The sequence below is a fragment of the Notamacropus eugenii genome, chromosome 1, assembly GCF_028372415.1.
Source record: "Notamacropus eugenii isolate mMacEug1 chromosome 1, mMacEug1.pri_v2, whole genome shotgun sequence".
In the NCBI taxonomy this organism is placed as follows: Eukaryota; Metazoa; Chordata; class Mammalia; order Diprotodontia; family Macropodidae; genus Notamacropus; species Notamacropus eugenii.
Genome location: NC_092872.1, coordinates 177057178 through 177078699, shown reverse-complemented (window position 1 = coordinate 177078699; position 21522 = coordinate 177057178). Strand labels below are relative to the sequence as shown.

Here is a 21522-nt window from a genome sequence, read left to right as displayed (position 1 = left end):
TTCAAAAAGCCAATGAGGAGAAGAATGCTTTCAAAAGCAGAATTAGCCAAATGGAAAAGGAGATTCAAAAGCTCACTGAAGAAAATAGTTCTTTCAAAACTAGAATGGTACAGATGGACGCTAAGGACTTTGTGAGAAAGACAGATATCACAGAACATAGCAAGAAGATTGGAAAAATGGAAGATAATGTGAAATATCTCATTGGAAAAACAACTGACCTGGAAAATAGATCCAGGAGAGACAATGTAAAAATTTTGGGACTACCTGAAAACCATGATCAAAAGAAGAGCCTAGACATCATCTTCCATGAAATTATCAAGGAAAACTGCCCTGAGATTCTAGAACCAGAGGGCAAAATAAATATTCAAGGAATCCACAGAACACCGCCTGAAAGAGATCCAAAAAGAGAAACTCCTAGGAACATTGTGGCCAAATTCCAGAATTCCCAGGTGAAAGAGAAAATATTGCAAGCAGCTAGAAAGAAACAATTCAAGTATTATGGAAATACAATCAGGATAACACAAGATCTAGCACCCTCTACATTAAGGGATCGAAGGGAATGGAATAGGATATTCCAGAAGTCAAAGGAACTAGGACTAAAACCAAGAATCACCTATCCAGCAAAACTAAGTATAATACTTCAGGAGAAAAAATGGTCTTTCAATGAAATAGAGGATTTTCAAATTTTCTTGATGAAAAGACCAGAGCTGAAAAGAAAATTTGACTTTCAAACACAAGAATGAAGAGAACCATGAAAAGGTGAACAGCAAAGAGAAGTCATAAGGGACCTACTAAAGTTGAACTGTTTACATTCCTACATGGAAAGACAATATTTGTAACTCTTGAAACATTTCAGTATCTGGGTACTGGGTGGGAGTACGCACACATACATAGAGACAGAGTGCACAGAGGGTATTGAAGAGGATGGGATCATATCTTAAAAAAAAAAAATGAAATCAAGCAGTGAGAGAGAAATATTGGGAGGAGAAAGGGAGAAATTGAATGGGGCAAATTATCTCTCATAAAAGAGGCAAGCAAAAGACTTATTAGTGGAGGGATAAAGAGGGGAGGTGAGAGAAAAACATGAAGTCTACTCTCATCACATTCCACTAAAGGAAAGAATAAAATGCACACTCATTTTGATAGGAAAACCTATCTCACAATACAGGAGAGTGGGAGACAAGGGCACAAGCAGGGTGGGGGGGAGCATAGAGGGGAGGGCATGGGGAGGGCATGGGGAGGAGAATGCAATCCGAGGTGGACACTCATGGGGATGGAAAGGATCATAAGAGAATAGAAGTAATGGAGGACAGGATAGGATGGAGGGAAATATAGTTAGTCCTATACAACACAACTATTATGGAAATCATTTGCAAAACTACACAGATTTGGCCTATATTGAATTGCTTGCCTTCCAAAGGGAAGGGGTGGGGAGGGAGGGAGGTAAAGAAGTTGGAACTCAAAGTGTTAGGATCAACTGTAATGTTCTTACCACTAGGAAATAAGAAATACAGGTTAAGGGGTAAAGAAAGCTATCTGGCCCTACAAGACAAAAGAGAAGACGGAGACAAGGGCAGAGAGGGAGGATAGAAGAGAGAGCAGATTGGTCACAGGGGCAATTAGAATGCTTGGTGTTTGGGGGGGGGGAGGGGATAAAAGGGGAGAAAATATGTAACCCAAAATGTTGTGAAAATAAATGTTAAAAGTTAAATAAAAAAAAAAAGAAAAAAAAAGAAAAAGGTTCTTTTGGTTAATACAAAATTAAGTAGGAATGATCAAAAATATTTTAGACAAAAGGATTAAACTTCAAGAAGACAGACAAGTTGGAATGATAAGGATGAAATAACCAATGTAACTGACGTGGGATAAACAAAGTACTGACTAAGACTAAAAAAGTAAACTGCACAAGTGTAGGACATGGTGGGAGAAGGAAGAAATATGAATCATGGAATAACAACCACATATTAATAAAAATATTTACATGTGTTCAAAAGAAAATGTTAAGATTGCTAATCTGTTGGATTTGTTGAGGATATTTATCTTAGAAAAGAAAAGGCTTGGGGGGAATTAAGCTTTGAATTAAAATTTATAGAATACCTAAGTGAAAAGCACTGAAAAAACACAAAGATAAGTAGAACTATCTCTGCCATCAAAAAGTTTAAAATCTAGTAATGGGGTTAAGACAAATATAAAGACAGGACAAAGTAGGATAAATTATGGGAAAAGAGAAGACTACATCATTCTGGAGAAGGGATAGCTCACATCCTTTCCTTTGTACTGGCACCTTTCAATATGTCTATAAATATGCTCAGGCTTCTCTGATTCAGAAAAGACACAAAGATTTTCCCTTCTAGCCCATTCAGCTACTATCTCATGTCTTTTTTTCTCCTTTTCCATTAAATATCTTGAAAATATTCTCTATACTGACACCTCTGCTTTTCTCATTACCAATTTATCCCTCTCTCTTTTGTCTTAGCCTTCTACAATCTGGTGTCTACGCTCAACACTACAGAAATTGTTCTCCCTAAGATAATCACAAAGTCCAATGGCAGCCCTTTTCTATTTCTGATTCACTTTGACTGTACTGCTTTGGAGACATTCATTCCACCACCTTCAGGCTTCCTGAACTTTTCTGGTTCTCCTTCTACCTTTCTGATAAAGTATTTTCTTTTTCTAATTTTTTGGCTCCTATCTTCTCAACCTCCTGAACTAGACACTTCCTAAGGATGTGTTTTTTGGCCCTTTTCCAACTTCACTATTTACACATCCTCTTCTTTAGCAATCTCAACCACTCCCAACTCAATTACTTCAAAATGTGTACCTTAAGAGTCTTGAACTTTTTCCTAATATCCAAACCTTGAACTCATCACCCTGCAGAACAACAAATATCCTACTGGCCCCTCAACTCAACATGTCCAAACCCAAGTTCATTCTCTTTGCTGCTGAGCCTGCTCACATATTCTTGTCTGAGACATGGTACCATTCACTTAGTCTGCCACCTTCCCTTTCAGATCCAATCAGTTAACAAGTCTTCTTGATTACACTTTCCCATCTATCTTTTCCTCTCTCACTTCACTAACAACATCCAAAACATTACCTATTTCCACCTACCAGAACTACTGAAAAGACATTTATTTAATCATATCCCCCTATATCTACATTTTGCCTTTGATAATCCATCCTTCATGCAACTTCTAAAATACCTCTGTGCTTAAGAAACAGATGTGGTCATCTCATTCCTCTGCTCAAAAGTAATCAATGTCATTATTCCTCCTATGCTCCTTATTAGTTCACAAGCCTTTGTCTGGCATTCAAGGAACTCCTAATTCTGGTCCCACTCTACCTTTCCGGACAATCACATATGATCTCCCACTAGACATTCTATATGCTTCAGGGAACCTGCTTTACATGGAATAAGCTGCGAATCCCCTTGCCTCTGTGCCTTTGCTTAAGCTGACCATTATTCTTTGAATATTCAATTCCTACCCTCCTTTTAAAGTCCAGATTAGATGTCACCTGCCTGAATCTCATTCTTACTCCCTTTATCCCAAGTTGGTAATGGATCTTCCTTCTCTAGACTTCACATAGCACTTTATTTTAAACCTCTTTTTGCATTTACATAATGTTTTGCTATTACAGTACTGTATATTCTGTACCGTACTGTATAACATACTGTAAATTCAACCTATGAAAGCAAGAATAATGTTTAATTTAAACTTTGCATATCTACTACAGTTCTCTGCAAACCATGTTTTAATAAACTAAAATGTGTCTAGTTTGGAGGGGATCGGAGAAAGATGGGTAGCATTTGAAAAAACAAAATGGGGGGTAGGTACAGGCATTCCAGGAACAGAATTACAGATGTGGAGCTAAAAGGGACCTGATAAAAGGGATCTAATCCAATCCCTGTATTTTACAGCTGAGGAAACTGAAGTTGAGAAAATATTCTGAGCAAAGGCACAGAAATGATAACGGTGAATAAATACAGCTTGTCTGGAGTGTACTTTGTAAGTGTAGGGTAATGAAAGAAGGCTGGAAAAACAGGTTGGGATTCTATTGTGTAGCGTTTTGAATAATAAGCTACGTTTAAACTATTTTGTAAGTAGCCACTGATTATTTTAAAGCAGGGAATCATTATTAAACCGGTGCTTTAGAAAAATTAATGTGTCAACTATACAAAATGGAATGGAGAGTGGGAAAAAACAGCGTGGAGATCATTCCAAGAGTCTAGGCAAGAGAAAACAAAGGATTAAACTATAGGGACAAAAGGAAGAATTAAAAAGGAATGGATATGGAACATGAAAACATTTTAAGGATTATGTCCAGGAGGATTAGGCTTATTCTTTATTGTTACAGAAAATCCAGCTAGGACAGGTGAATTTTTTTAAACTAAGCTATTAAAAAAAAAAACAAAAACAAATAGAATGCTTTGTGAGGCAGTGAGCTACCTACCTATCACTGGAAGTCTAAGGAAAGGCAAAATAACCTTGTGAAGATTCATCTCCTGGGAAGGTTAGGTTTGATATTCTCTTTGCAACTCTAAGGTTCTATGAATTCCAAATTAATTCCTTTAGAATAGTCTCTAAAAGTTCAACTCTGCATATATAGGTTAAAATAAGGCATTCAGAATGAGCATCTCTCTGTGAGCTCCACTGGAATTGCTGTTTTTCTTCAAACCCTTAGTCTGCTCCTAGCATCTCATAAATTAAAATTCTAAATGACCAAACACAGTTTTTTCTTCATATATGTAACAGAAGATAGTCTGAAGTAATATACATAATTTTGTAAATTTAATCAAATATAACATTTTTATTAAAAACACAAGTTTCCATTAAAATACTTTATGCAGAAAAAGGGGTACCTGTATATTCACTTGATAATCTGTGGGCCCATGAATAGAACCATATAATCCAAATCCTACTATGGAGATTCTTCTATTAACTGTGAATCTGAAAAAAATCAAATCAAATACATAGTAGTTTTATAAAAATCATTAAATGACCCAAAATAATTACAGAATAATTTTAGAAATATTAAGAATGGTTAGGCATGGTGGCACACATCTATAATCCCTGCTGTCAGGAAGGTTAAGACTAGTAAATCACTTGAGCTTGGGAATTCCAAGCTGCAGTAGGCTAAGGTGATCAATATCCATATTAAGTCCCAGAAACCAGGCTACCAAAAGAGGGGAGAACTAGCGCAGCGACCCAGGCAGGAAGGAGAGCAGATCACTCCTGTGTCAATCAGTGGTGTTACTGGGCTTGTGAGTAATGGTTACACTTCTAGCCTGGGTACAATGGGAGAGAGGAATGAAATGAGAGAATAAAGATAAAAATGTTAAGAAATAGTTCTGTAGTGTGAAGCACTTTTCAGACTTACCTAAATCAAGAAAATCTTCTCAGTGCTCAATCAGTACTTGTTCAAAAAACACCCTGCATTAAATCCTATTCACCCTTACCAAAGGTCTAACACCACTTTCCTAGAGCAAAATGGGTGAAAATTCAGGAGGGAATTCTGTTCTTCTGAAAGACAAATGAGGCCAATGACCCAACAGGGCAAGAGACCTTTGATTAAACTGCTTGAAAGCAGCAATCCTCTTTCCCTATACTTGGTCCAGAATTGAGTAATGATCAAATTAAAGGGAAGGAAGATCTCTCTGGAAGAAGTACATAGCTGGAGTTTACCAGATGGAATGGAGAATACCTGGAGTGAGTGACTGAGCAAGGACTGAATGAATGCTTTTCAGAAGATGATTCTTTGACATGTTAAGTAACTATTTAAATATAAGTAGTTTGATAAGAAATAAAATGTTCTGTTTGGTGAAGCAAAATGTTAAACAACTTTCACCTAGGTCTTGTAAGTTTTATCTCATTGTGGAATTTGTCTTTATGAGACTACCATATACTCTAACTACAAAATAACCTGGGTCAGAAAGATATTTTCAAAGGCAAGATAATTTTTTGGATTTCTGATAAGAGAACAATTTAAAAATAGTTACACTTATAATTTGTTTTTTCCCTTCCCTAGCAAGCCATCCCTTATAACAGTATAAAAAGGGGTGGGGGGAAAATGTAGTTCAATAAAACTAAACAATACATTGTCTACCTCTGCAAAGAAGGGAGATACATCTACTATAATATTCTAATACAGAATTTTGAGGTTTCAAGGAGTCATAATTTGGGAATCATTAATCTTAGTTAACCAGATAATGAAATTACCAGATAAACTCACTTCACTATCCAACTATTTGGACTAAAAAAGGCTTTAATGTATATATCCAAACTAATCACAGTATTGTGCAGAGGTTGATGATATTCATTAAAAGGACTTTCTACATGGGCTGGAGATACGAGACAGTCATGTATGGGCATAATATGAAATTAATAATATGTCTAAGGAAATAAAGAAATGTGATCACTACAAATGTCAATGTCTGACTAGGGATATTTAGTGGCAGATTTTAACATTTTTAGATTTTCTTCTTTCAGATTTAAACTAAGCATGTGCAGAATGAAACAAACATGCAACTCTACAGGACAATATGACACATCAAATCCAAGAGTTTCCATCATGGACTTCTTTCAATCATACCCTAAAAAATTCTTTTGAGGTTATTTTCCATGCAATGACTATGCACTTAAAAAGATCACAATCAGTATAATTCTGTTTTGCAATACTAATTAGTAACACACATATATTACATCAATTAAAATCTGGAATATATGCCAGCAGTATTAGCAATTCATTCATGCAGCGCCCATATTACAGAAGGTCTCAAATGATCTGGGTAGGCTTTCTTTTGTGTACCCATCTCACAGTAGTGTTGTGAAAGTCTTTGTAATTCTACTATGCTACATGAATACAGACTACTGCTTTCCTTAATTTTGTCTCCATGTTACCTCATAGAAGTTCAGATTTGAAAGGGGCCCAGAAAGACCACTTAATACAACAAATCCCTGAAGAAAATTCATTTCTAAAACATACTTAAAAAGCAGCCATTCAACCTTTGTTCAAATACCTATCTAAAGAGTAAAAACTCTACACTTTCAGGGGCAGCCCATTCCACGACCAGATATTATTAATTGTTGAGAAGTTATTGGTTTTTTTCCCAATTAGTATTTTTGTTACCTTTTCTGATACTTTTTTTTCCTTTTTTTATCATCTACAACAAATCTTTCTTTTGTCCATCATACCTTCTTCAGAACCAATCTTTTTTCTTTTTTTTAATTGGGCAAACCCTTTCACAAAAGTAGCCCCATCTCACAGCAATGCAAGGACCTAAAACATTCCCAAAAGACTCTTGAGGCAAAATGCCATCCACATCCAGAGAAAGAACTATAGAATCGGAAAACAGAATGAAGTAAACCATTTGCTCTTGTTTTATGTTCTGCTTTGTTTTTTCTCATGGTTTCTCCCATTCGTTTTAGTTCTTCTACACAACATGACTAATGTGAAAATGTGTTTAATAAGAACGTATGTATAGAACTCATATAAGATTGCATGACATTTCAGGGATGGAAGAGGAGAAAATTTAAGACTTATGGAAATGACTTTTGAAAACTAAAAACAAATAAATTAATTTTAAAAAGTTAAAAGGGGATATCATTAAAAAAAAAAAAGTAGCCCCATCAGAAATCTAAGTAGCATTCTGTACCTGTGTATTTGAGTTCCCAGAAGTATATTTTTTCATTTGTAATAATAAATTCTATTTACTCTTTCACATTTCAAACCCTCAAACGCTTGAAAACACAGCTTTTCTTAATACCATCTGCCGAAATTTTCTCTTCACCAGCTAAGTATCTCCAGTTTGGGTTTTTTAAGTTGATTGTCATCATATGGCATGGATTTAAGGCATTTTTATCATCCTGGGTACACCCATTCCCCAACTTATCAATGTCCTTCCTCAATGCAATATACAGAATGAAATACAATATACTCCAGATGTACTCTGAGCAGGGAAGAGTGTAGCAGAACCATTACCTCTTTATTACTAAAAGCTATTCTTCTCTTAAGGCAAACTAATATTGCAATACTTTATAAAGCACTGAACTTTATAAAGTATTACAATACTGCATTGCTGAGCTTTCAGGTCACTAAAATGTCCAGGATCTCTTTTCAGACAAACTGCTTAGTCATGTCTTCCCCATTTTGTAAAACTGATTATTTTGAACCGACATTTAAGATTTTACTTTTATCTCTATTCAAATTAATCTTACTGGATTTGGCCCAATATTATTCTAGCCTGTCAAGATCTTTATGGATCCTGACTTTTGTCACTTGCTATCTTAGTTATCTCCTTTACCAGAATGTTACCATTTGAAAACTTGATAAGCATGTGATCTATGACTTTTTAAAAGTCACTAGAGAAAATGCTAAAGAGTCTAGGGTCACACACATTTCCAGGACACTCAACTTTACCTTTCTTCCAACTATTAATGACTATTATCTGGGCCTGTCTATTTAATCAAATTTACTTAACTGTACTGTCATCTAAACCACATCTCTCCATTTTTTCCAAAAGAACAGCGGAAAGGACTTTAGAGCAAGTGCTTTGCTAGAATCTAGGTAAACTATATCTAAAGGATTCTCCTAATCTATCAGTTTAGTTATACTGCTGAAAACAGAAACAGTCTGCCTTATGCTATTCTTGATGGAAACATACTAATTTTTTATGATAACTAATGATAATCATTAACCATTCCTTTAACAATATGTTATAGAATTATGCCCCAAAATATAGTCAGACTCACAGGTCTATAGTTTACATATTCCATTCCCATTTTTTGAAAACTAGGAAATCTGTCCTCCAATTTTATGGTAACCTCTCCCTTTCTCTAAGATTTTCTACCTTATTTTTTACAAGGCCTAAAGAGACACATTACTTAAGGAAAATCTGGATTACAATCACCTCAGTGCTTTGTTGAATAGTCTTGGCTAAGTCAAGTAATTTTTGAAAGTAAAATATAAAAAAGTTATCATCACATCTTCCTCAAACTACGTTCAAATCAACATTAAAGCTGTTTTTTCCCCCTCTGCAATATGACACTATGACAAATACCTAATTCGGTCACTTGTTCCACTGTAACCCCAACGACTCTCTACTTGCTGGAATCTATTGATGCTGCATTCTTTTCCCCTGAGGCAGCACCTTGGGCGATCAATATATTCAACTCGGGGTTTAGGATTGACCGTAAAATGAAGGAAGAGATTTACCACTTCTCGGTCTGATAAAATTCCAGACTGAGCAGGACCTGTGGAAAGAAAAAAAAAATACTTCAATAAAAATTATTTGTTTTAAAAGTTCATTTTGAAGCACTGAACCTTATAAGGTCAAAACTAATTTACAATACCCAAACCAAGTACAAGAAAAAAACCATTCATACATAATAATGACTTTATAGCTCTTTTCAAGTACAGTCTATGATAAAAATAGGTTATTGACTAATAGAAGGCATAAGAGTTTAAATTACTCATAATATGATAAAATGCTACGTACATCCACGTAAAACTATGTATGTTCCTTTTAAAGAGACATTCCAAAGGCCAACACGAGACGGTTGGAAGACAAATGCAAGAGCGTACAGAGGAAAGGAGTAATGGATTTGGAATCAGGAAATCTGAATCCAAAGCACAAATGTGTCACACCTTGAGCAAGTCATGTAATGTCTCCCTGGATTTCAGTTTATTCATCTATAAAATGAAGGGGTTCAATTAGATTACCTTTAAGTTCCTTGGTCTCTTAAAACTCTTAATCTATAATCCAACGTCAGGAAAAACAAATTGGTTATTTTGTGCATTAAGCAAATTTATGCTCAAGCAGAAAGATAATAAAAACATGGTAAAAAGAAGTGACCAGTAAGTAAGCAACCCTATTCCTATTTCAAGACACCAAAAAGTGATGAACTACGTTAAAAAGAAATTAGAGAAAGTTCTACCACGAATAAACAAGATACACACAGCTGACAAAGAAGATGCTAAAGTATTAAGAAAAAATTAGATAGATGGAACTGAAAAAGAAACAGTCTTTTCATTCATTACTCGAACCTGTCTATGACACCACTCTTCATGTACTCTTTCATAATGGTCAATTATGGAGAAATAATGGTATAACATTTTAAAATTCTACATATGTTTTTTTAAAATTGTGATTCAGAATGCACAGAATGCAGAACTGCCAAAAGGCACGTTGTCTAGAACTGCACAGAATTACAGGATTTGAAGCTAGGAGGCCCATAAAGGTTGCATGACTGGTCTAAAGTCACATGACTAGCAAGTACTACTACTGATCATATCTATCATTTCACCATTCTTCTCTTGCTAAATCTCCACACATCCTTTAAGGTCAAACTCATATGTCATTTCCTCTAGAAAGTTTTCCTGATTTTCCCCACTCTATAAAGATCTTCCCTCAATCCTGAGATCTTAACACTTTGTACTTCTCTGATGTACTCTTTAAGTATAATAGTTATCTGTTCAGGTCTTCTTGCCACTCTAAGACCATAAATTCCATGAAGTGTAAAATGTTACTCTCATATATGGTCACTGTGACTTTTGGTAGTACAGCAGATAGAGTAGCAGGCCTGGAGTCAAGAAGACCTGAGTTCAAATCCAGCCTCAGACACTTACTTAGCTGTGTGACCCTGGACAAGTCACTTAACCCTCTTTACCTCAGTTCCTCATCTGTAAAAGTGAGCTGGAGAAAGAAATGGCAAAGCACTACAGTATCTGTGCCAAAAAAACCTCAAATGGGGTCACAGAGAGCTGGACATAACTGAAATGATCCAACAAAAAGCTAATCATGCAAATAATTACATAACAAAAAGATATACTGTATAAAAGAGATGCAAAACAAGTACTGTGTGTGATTAAAGATGGTGGTAGTGTGGCAAAGGTTGAAGTTGAGAAAGAGAAAGAAGTTTGCGCAAGTTTATCTAACTATTAATTTATTAAGATTACTCAGGCCTCAATTTCCAGTTCAATGTCTTTTCCTCACATACTTCTGCTCTACTTAGGGTAATCAACAATATATGACTCGACTGCTTTTGCTTAGGCTACTATGTCCTGCTCCTGTTCGTGCTGTCATTGCTCCCCCCAAACTCCACCCAAAGGGTCACTTCCCTTGGTCTATTTACCAAAATGAGGGCGAGAGTTTTTTGCCAAAGTGGTCTCTTACCTGCAGCAAACTCCTCAATAGTCATCAGTGGGAAACGGATTAATGAGAGCGCTTTTCCTAGCACCTTCTGTTTGTTTGCAAAAGTCACTGGCAGCTGCTGCCTCTGACATTCAGCTTCTGCCCAGCGTACAACTGCTCCAAAGAGTCGACTTTCTCGAATACTAAGTGTGTCTCTTTCCAGAACAGCACATAATGTATCTAAAGGCAAGACACAAAATCCAATTTAGACTAGATTTAAAATATTGGAGAATTAACATTATATCCTTATTTTTAAAAGACCTCAAGTTTCTAATCAATAAAAAGTATATTAGACTTTAGGTACACCATAAAAAATAATGTTATTAAAAAACAAAACTCATGCAAATTATTCTAATGTTTCAGAAGTCTTAGTGTGATTTTAAGTTTTAATAGCTTAAACAGTTTAACTGCTTTGTGTTTTAATAGCTTAGGACTATACTATGGCTTTTGGGACACCCTGAATATTCAAATTTATGTATTGCAGTATGTCCTTCATCCAAAAATAATTTAACTAGAGACATATCAAGAACACAGTTGAGAACCAGGAAATAAGTATAAAAGATGTATCTACCATTTCCTATCTGCATAATATTAGGCGATTCCCAATTTCCCTGGCTTCAGTTCCACATCTTTAAAATAAGAGAACTGGACGGACAACTTTTAAGATCTTTTCCAGCTCTAAATATGATACTATTATCCTATGATTATGCAAACTATATGGCCAAAAGACCACATATTGACAATAAAATCCCTCAGAACTCAGGGGTCTCTCTCTTTTGGATACAATTGTAATCAGCTTGGTTATCTGATTTTTAAATCTTGCTTCTAAATAATATAAGAGATATATTTTAGGAATATGGATGAAAAAATGTTTTAGTACTTAAAAAATAAACCTAATTCAATCATTTCAAGCCCCTCATTTTATAGAAGAGGAAACTGAGGCCAAGTCAAGACTTGCCTAAGGTTACATTGATAGTAAGTATCAAGTAGGAATTTAAACTCATATTGTTGATCTCAAAATCTAGCATCCCTTCAACTTATTACATCTCAGTTATCTGGAAAATTTACATATAATAGCTTATTCTTCAGAGATGCTATACAAACAAGGTATTACTCTGTAAAATCTGAGCAATAAATGTATGTCAAACTAAACTTAAATAAAGGACATATATGCTATAGTTACTACTTGGACTGAAATCAACCAAAAAGTTTATCAGAGCTAAGTGACCTCAGTAACAGAAAGCAAAAGAAAATTGTCTTCTTTTAAATTGTCATTCATCAACCTAGCCACGTGTTTGTATCAATAACTAAGACCTTAATTCTGCTCCACTACACACATTTGAATATTAATGCAAGCAAATTGTATGTGGCTTGAATACTGTGAGCTGTAAATTTTACTCTATAATATGGATGTATAAAAAACTTGCTTAAGAAGTTATATCATTATATAGAAAACTACAACTGAGACCTACAAATCCTGCCTTTATATACACTAATGATTTAAAATATAGACAAACATCAAAATTTTTAAAATTACACTTACTACATTATTGATACATTTTTCTCCTTTCTAGAGCAAAATCTGATAGAATTTTAAAGTAAAAGTTTAAAGTAAACATTATTAAATGGATAAATAACAAACCATTAATTCAGATGCCAGACTTCTGACAACCTTAAAGCTTTGAAACATCCAAAGGCCGTCAAAGTAAAAATCCCTAATTAGTTGTCACAAAGCCCATGCACTTAAATAAGGCTCTTTTACTAATTTAATTTGAACTTGTTACCGTAATAATTTTTCCTAGACTAAACTAAATCAGACCAAACAAATTACAAGTAGCAAATTAAATGTATGTAAGAGAGATACTAGAAGCATAAACTGACAATAGCTTGAAGTAACAGCTAAACACCCAGCAATTAATATTGAAACTTAAAAATAGATCCTAAGTTAAATCAACAAATATTCACAGGGCAATTTACCATATATCATCAAGAAAAGATTAAATTATGTTTAATGTTCTCCGTGTAACCCTGCTTGGTACAGCAAGGATTCTGAACCATGCTCTTTCCCCATCCAAGCTCCCTTACTAAAACTGAAGGCAGACACTTAGATGTTAAATACCAAATTGGTACATGGACAGACACCTCCACTGAATCTTCTCTTTACTCACCCTCTTTATAATAAAGTCAGTCTGACACCTTCATGCTTTTTGCTCCTGACATTCTGACACTCATGACCTCTATCCATCCAAGTCTTGAAGGATGGCTTGCAAGATCTAGTTCAAACCTGATCCACCCCAATCTGAACTAAACTAATTAAATTCTATGTCTAGAGTTGGATGTGAATTCCTGAACTCTCAGAACAATTACATTCTGTACAACTTAATTGGTAAATAGTCATGTATATAAAGAATTATAGTATCTCTTCTATTATATCTTAAACTGTTACTTATTTTTGCTTATTAACTCTTCAAATAAAATATGAACTCCTTTAAGGAAGCTTTTATTTCCTTATTCTCCTTATCCCTCAGTGCCAAGCATTGGGACTAGCATGTGGTAAATGTTTAATATTTGTTGATTTGACTAGAGGTTTAAGATGATATTAGATGTGTTTTAGGCACATTTCCATAAAAAATAATTGATTAAAATAATTCAATTTTGGCACCAAAAGAGATAGAATTATGTGAACTTTCTAATTAATTGATCTGACACATCTCACTCCCCCAACAATGCCCCCAAAAAGAAGCATTACTATACTCAGAAACAATGAAATTCAGTTCAAAATAAATAACTTACCTATGTCAATATCAGTAAAACCTTCTGCACTGATTGCATCCATTGTACTTTTGTCTATAGTGTCTAGACAAAGACTAGCAAGCTGAGGTTCATCAAATAATCGAGCCTAAGCATATAAAAAATACTTATTTTACTTACAGGCCAAAGATATTCTGATTTGACGCTGCAAATAAACATGTCACACCAAATATGTCAAAAGCAGCCACTACCTTTCATTCCAATGTTTTAAGTACATATCAATATCTTAGTTACATATCATTTAAAAATATGTTCATTACAGTATTTTAAGTACATACAGCACTACACAGTGCCTTTTCCTTAGTAGATATTTGTTAAACCAAGTTTCACCTTCAAACATTTTTTAAATGCTAGTCTTGAAATAATCACTAATGCTGCATGCTTACCATTCTTGAATTTAAAAAAATATATTTGTTTTTTCTTTATTGTTTTTATTCTTTCTTCTCACTTTAGGGACTATGTGTATATTGTAATCATATATCCAAAAAAGAAATGAAAAAAAGAATAAGCAAATTAATCTTCATCATAAATAATAACAATTTCCCCTTCCTAGAAAACAAACTATAAGGGCAGGGTTAATGTTTTATCCATCTCCACAAGTCCCTCATACAGTGCATACAACGTGCCATACAGAATTGGTACCTAATAAATAATGAGTTGATTTTTTTAGCTTTGGTGATTAAATAAATGAAGTTGCAAGTATCTGCAAGATTACAAAGCAAAACTTCACTAGACTAGGAATAAATCATAACAAGCTCGGTTTGAAGCAAGGAAGCTTGTACTCTAAAATATTCATAAAACTAAAGTTATGTTACCTTTGAGCAGGCTCTATCAGAAATTCAAGCTAACCAACCTCAGCTGGACCTTTCACTTGCGGCTCTTGCAATCATTATATCCAAATTCAACATTTTAGAAATGCTTGTGTCAAAGGCAAAAATCTTTATTGACTCCCAACACATTCCTATGGCAGTCACTCTGAAATTTTTCCATTCTCATGTCATCACCTCCACCTCCCCACCTCATTTGTAGCAGATGACTCTGCTTCTTTCCTGAATCAAGAACATTCAATTGCTCTATACCTATAATATACTCCTGTCTCAAAGAAAGGTATCCTTACTCCTTTCCAAGGTTAACACTTAATTTGTGGACTCATTCTGAATCCCTCTGACTCTTCCTCCTCTTCTACAAATATCCTCAGATCAAAATTATCTTCCATAAAAGAAAACAAATATCTTTCTTGGGTCTTGATCAATCTCTCCTCACTTAACCAGATGTTCTCTGCATGATCAGTTTATACACACACTGCCTGTACTTCTCCACCCATGTTTTTCTCTCAAACCCTTCCCTTCTGATTCAACTATAAAGCTCTCTCAGAAGTCATCAGATTCAATGGCCTTTTTCTCAACCACAATCACCCTGGGCTCCATGCAGCATGTGACTCCAGTGACCAACCCCGTCCTTCTTCAAACTGTCCTCCCCTGGCTGGGGACACTAAATTCTCCTGGTTGTCTTATCTGAAGGCTCATTTTCTCTTTCCTTCATTGGTCTTCTCTTCCTTCTGTACCCAAAACATGGTGATACTTAGGGTTTTTGGTTCCCTTCTCTTCTCTTTATACTTTCATCTTTGGCAATCTCATGTACAACCAGAGCTTCATCTACAGGTAAATATAGACACCTCCTCAATCTTTTTATTCAGTCAAGAAAGAAGGAAATGAGTTACAGGAAGGAAAGAATTTGCCAGGGAGACCAATGGCTAAAACATAGGAGATTCCAGGGATTAGATTAGGCAAATGACAATGAAATATATAGTTCCCTGTCCTTAGCAGCCTGGCCACAATTCAAAGTTTTCTGACAGAAAAGGATATATCTGGGGAAGAGAAACCAAACCTCTTCCCCACAAATAACCCCAAAAGGTCTACATTTATCTACAGTACCAGCCCAACAAGTAAAACACAATATAATTTCAAGACCTCTCCTCCTTCAGAGTGCTCAAAAATATGCTTTTTCTTCCTCTCACAAGCTAAGGCCTGAAATTCTGAAATCACACATAAAAAGCTTAAAATGTAAATATTTGGTTGAGGTATCAGACTAATTAAACCTTATTTCCTCTAAAGTGCAAACAGCTGAGTCAACAGACAAATACAAGTGAATGACAGATACTTTCCTATTTTAATAAGAACATAAGGGGTAACAGAGTGGAAGCACTCTAGAAATTAGAAGGGAGCTCTACTCCAGGGAAGAAAAAGATTCAAAAAGGAGAGAGTAGTTCCTCCTTTCACTGAAGAGGTGGGGTGATTATGGGTATGGAATACTACATACATTGTCAGACATTGTCATTGGATTGGTTAGTTTTTCTGGACTGCTTTTTTCCTCTTTTCCTTTTTAAATATGTCATAAGGGATAGTTTGCTAGTAAGAAAGGAAGAATATATTCAGAAACAAATATAAGGACAAAATACACCAATGAAAATAAGATAACATTTTAGAGGGGGAAAAAAGCAAGGAAAAGGTAAGGGATATTGAAAACAATTTTCATAATCTGTCAATTTTGTAAAAATATAGTTCTACTGATCACTAACCATATTTGTACAAAAAAAGGCGTGTGCACATGGGTATTTATGTAAGGTTTGGTGAAAACACTGATGTTGAGCTGTAAGACACAGAAAACATTACCTGGCTTCACAAATGCTTACTTATTTGTTTTTTAAACACTTTCAACTTGGTTTAAAAGGAGACATTGAAAAGGAAGTAAGTTTTACTTGACTTTATCTGGCCAATTCACCCACATTCTGTATCTGTATTTAAATAAAAGCCACCAGCCCCCTTCCTAATTAAACAATTTTTTCTTGTTCAATTATATTCATATGAGGAAGTGGTTTGGAAACTTTTTTCAATCCAAGAAAAATGCTGGCAGGGTGGAACTACAAAGAGATTCCACTTGCCATTATAAAACAACCCTCACAAGAATTAATGGTGGTATTACTTCTGAAAAAGACATCAATGAGGTGATTTTTAAAAATAAGTAACAACAGTAATTCATGCAATGCTTAACTTTGACACTATGAATGGTTATAGATTTTATAGATGTCAACACTACCTCCACTGGTCAACCCCTAATTTCTTACGGGCTGTCATATCCAAAAAATTCACTGGGAAGGGACAGGGTAGGGAGTAGGGATAAGGAATCGTCTAATAATGAGCCTATCTGTATTTAGCTAGGCTAGTCTGAGATGACAGGCAATCTGTCACTTGGCCCATAGTCAAAACCTAATTTAGTAGAACCTACCATCAGAGTTTATGAATAGCCAGTATAGCCTTTAAGAATTCAAGGTCATCTACATACAAAGAACAAGACTAGGCCTTTAGGAAAGGCATGTAAACCCACACACCTTAAATAAATTCACGCTGCAAAAAACCTATAGAAATTATAGCATAAACTACATATACAAGAAACCTGCTCACAAGCTACCAATAGTCACTGGATCTTATTTTGAGAAACACTGATTTAAGGTTTGTTAGGTATAAACTACCTATTCAGTTACGTCCAAGCAAAACTGACAAATACAGAAGTGATATAAGCATGTCACCAACTCCTCAAGAAAGGTACTTTTCCTACTTTCTTTGAACAATTATACTTAATATTCCTCAAATATTTCATATTGGGCAATGTTGATATAGTGAATAGACTAGTGAACTAGGAGCTCATTCTGGTTTCAAGGCTAAATGGTTATGAGCATCCTGAGTAGGATGGCTTTTTTAACCTGTAAAAATGAAGTGGATGAATTTGATGATCTCTAAAGTCCCTTCCAACTCTAACAGCCTATGACTCTTTATCAAAACCATGTTTTATAGATGTAGGATTTTAAACTTACTTATGCAAGGGTTCAAGTTAATAAAAATTTTTCCAAATGATAAAACTCAGTTTTTCAATTACTAAATTTTGTTATTAGAAATATTAAGTTAGCACAAATGTCACAAAGACTATGGAAGAAAGATACTACATGATCCTTAAATACCTACCACTAAAAGAATGAATTTGAAAGTTAATGGAAAACTGAGTTGGAATACATCAAAGCCTCCTACATTATTCCCTCCCCATTCCATCTCTACAACAGACCTCCCTTCCTTACGAAGAAAAAGATGCCTAGTCACCTTAAGCAACCTCTTTTTTTATGATTCTATACCTTAAAACACCCATTCTCTCCTACTTTACTTGGACAAAGCGGTGGCCCTTCTCCTTACCAAGGCCAAACCTCACTATTGGTATGCTTGATTTTATATATTCTATTATCTTGTCAGGCAGACTGCCTCTCTGCAATCATACCTCTCTAATATTAAATTTCTTATTATCTACTACCTTTTCCGATGCCCATGTCTTCCTATCGTTAAAAAAAAAAAAAGCTAATCTCAGGGATAAAGGCCTCATTTCTAGAATATATAGAGAGCTGACTCAAATGTACAACTATACAAGTCATTCCCCAATTGATAAATGGTCAAAGGATATGAACAGGCAATTTTCAGAGAAAGAAATTAAAGATGTCTATAGTCATATGAAAAAATGCTCTAAAATCATTTTTGATTAGAGAGACACAAATCAAAACAACTCTGAGGTACCACATCACACTTATTAGATTGGCAAACATGACAGAACAGGAAAATGATAAATGTTGGAGAGGAAGTGAGAGAACTGGAACACTAATTCATTGTTGGTGGAGCTGTGAGCTCATCCAACCATTCTGGAGAGCAGTTTAGAACTATGCCCAAAGGGCTACAAAAATGTGCACATCCTTTGACCCAGCAATATTGCCTCTAGGACTGCATCCCTAAGAGATAGTAAAAATGGGAAAGGGTCCCACATGTACAAAAATATTTATAGCAGCTCTCTTTGTAGTTGCCAAAAACTGGAAATCAAGGGGATGCCCATCAATTGGGGAATGGCTGAATAAATTATAGTATATGAATGTAATGGAATACTGTTGTGCTATAAGAAATGATGAACAGGAAGACTTCAGAGAGGCCTGGAAGGACTTATACGATCTGATGCTGAGTGAAAGGAGCAGAACCAGGAGAACTCTGTGCACAGCAACGACCACAGTGTGCTAGAGTTTTTTCTGGTAGACCTGGAACTTCGTAATAATGCAAGAATTTATTAAAAAAAAAAATCCCAATGGTGGTTTTCTAAGCAAAATGCCTTCCACACTCAGAGAAAGAACTATGGAATTCATTCACAGAATGTAGCAGATCATGTTTATGTTTGTGTGTGTGTGTGTGTGTGTGTGTGTGTCTGTGTGTGTGTATTATCTTTTGATTTGTTATATGATTTCTTCCATTTATTTTAGTTCGTCTACACAGCATGACTATAGTGAAAACGTATTCAATAGGAAAGTATGCGTAGATCCTATATAGAATTGTATGCTGTCTTGGGGAGGGAGGGGGGTGCTGGGAGGTAGGTAGGGGGGGAAAAAATCTAAGTTTTATGGTAGTGATTGTAGAACATTAAAATAAAAATAAATTAAAAAAAAAAGGTGACTTGATTCTCCTATTTCCTCAAGCTATCATTCTGTGTCTCACCTCTTTCACAGTCAAACCCCTGAGGTGCCCCTTGCCGCTACTGTCTACCATCTTACTCACTTCTCAACCACATGAAATCTCATTTCTAACATAACAACTCAACTACAATTACTCTCTCCAAAATATAGTTAGTCAATTAAGTGGTGTCTGACTCTCTGCAACCCATTTAGGGTTTTCTTGGTAAAGATGGTTTGCCATTTTCTTCTGCAGCTCATTTTAAAAATGAAGAAACCGAGGCAAACATGGTTAAGTGACTTGCCCAGGGTCACACAGCTAGTAAGTGTCTGAGGCTGGATTTGAACCTAAGTTTTGATGACTCCATGCCTGGCACTCTATCTACTGTACCTAGCTGTCCTCTTTCTAAAATTACCAATGATTTATTAATTGCCAAATCCAATGGCCTTTTATCAGTACCTGTCCTTCAGAAGATGACACTGTCAAACATCCCTCCTCTGGAAACTCTCTTCATTTTGTTTCTATGACATTGTTCTTTCTTAGTTCTCACCCTTCCTGTTTGACTGCACTTTATCCCTCTAATGATGGATAAAGTCCTAAGACCTTTTCTCTCTGTAGCTCAGGAGTTCTTAACCTGGAGTCTGAAAACTTAAAAAAAAAGATAACTATTTCAATATAGTTTCCTTTGTAGTCCTATGTATTTCAGTTAAGGACTTAAAAATATCATGAGAAGGGGTCTATTGACTTTACCAAACAGGTACATGACACAAAAAAAGTTAAGCACCTCTGCTTTAGACCTCATTTTTTCCCAGAGATTCAATTACCTCTATGAAAATGACTGCAAAATCTATTATGTCCAGCCCTCATCCTTTCTCTTGGCCTTCACTCTCAGATAGCTGCGTACTGGATGTTCCTAACTGGATATCCCCTAGGCATCTCAAATTCAGTAGCCTAAAAAAAGAACTTTTTATCTTTCTCCTAAAATCATCCCTCTCTCTTCTGAACTTCTCTCATTCTGTCATCCTTCTAGTCCCTCAAGCTTGTAACCTAAAAGTCATCTTCAACTCTTCAACCTCCCTCACCAGCCATATCCAATCAGTAGCTGTCCTGTCCCTTCTACCTTTACTACATTTTGCATTTGTCGCTTCTCTCTAGTCACAGCTACCACCCTAGTTCAGGCCCTTATCACTTCATATAAAATACTACAATAGTCTCCTAGCTGGTCTTCCTGCTTCAAGCCTTTCCCCTCTTCAACCTGCCCACCACATGGCTGCTCAATTGATAATTCTAAAACATAGGACTGACCATGTCAATGCCCTGCTCAAAAAGGTATAATGGTTCCCTACTGGCACTAAAATACAAACTTTTCTGTTTGATATTTAAATATAATCACATTCTAGTTCTAATATATCTTTTTCAGACTTTTACGTTTTCCCTTCAAATATTCTATGTTCTAGTAAACTGGCTCATCTGCTGCTTACTTCAACACTTTCATGGATCTATGACGTCACCAACTGACGTCCTCCCTACAATATGAAAATCTCAGTCTATCCATGTCTTCATGTTCCATGCAATTCTGCTCACACTATTTCATGAATTCTTAGTAAGGTGTCACAATGTGTTAGGGGATCAGCACTTTTTTTCCCTAGATCTCTTGACATTACATGGCCTTGGATGCCCAATCATGAAGTGGAGGTGACCCTATGGTCTAGAAGGCTATGTAGCAGAGCGCAGGATCTGGCTGGATCTAACATCAATGGAAAGGGAAAGTAAAATCCTAGTAAGAGACTATGTCTGTTCTCCAAAGACCAATCTCATTAAAGATCAAGAGACTTTTCAACAGCAGAACGATGATGAATACTACTAAGTGATGAATTCTTTGGGCATCACAGTAAGTCAGAAAAATAAGTTTCTATTCAAAATATTATTAACTTATGATGTAATTGAAAAACCCTGAAATAGGGTGTGAAGAGACTAGTGTCCTAGTCCCAGCAA

The 21522-nt window shown here is 35.5% G+C and overlaps 1 protein-coding gene across 1 annotated transcript in view; it reads right to left on the bottom strand.

Annotated features, from left to right (window-relative positions):
* BTBD1 (BTB domain containing 1) overlaps window positions 1-21522 on the bottom strand; it is a 43490-nt gene that overhangs the window by 6321 nt on the left and 15647 nt on the right. Inside the window, exons 3-6 of the mRNA XM_072619642.1 lie at window positions 13985-14090; window positions 11174-11371; window positions 9059-9251; window positions 4862-4949 (exon numbers count right to left, since the gene is read on the bottom strand). Of these exons, the coding sequence (XP_072475743.1) occupies window positions 4862-4949; window positions 9059-9251; window positions 11174-11371; window positions 13985-14090 (585 nt within the window). The remainder of the gene's footprint in view (window positions 1-4861; window positions 4950-9058; window positions 9252-11173; window positions 11372-13984; window positions 14091-21522) is intronic.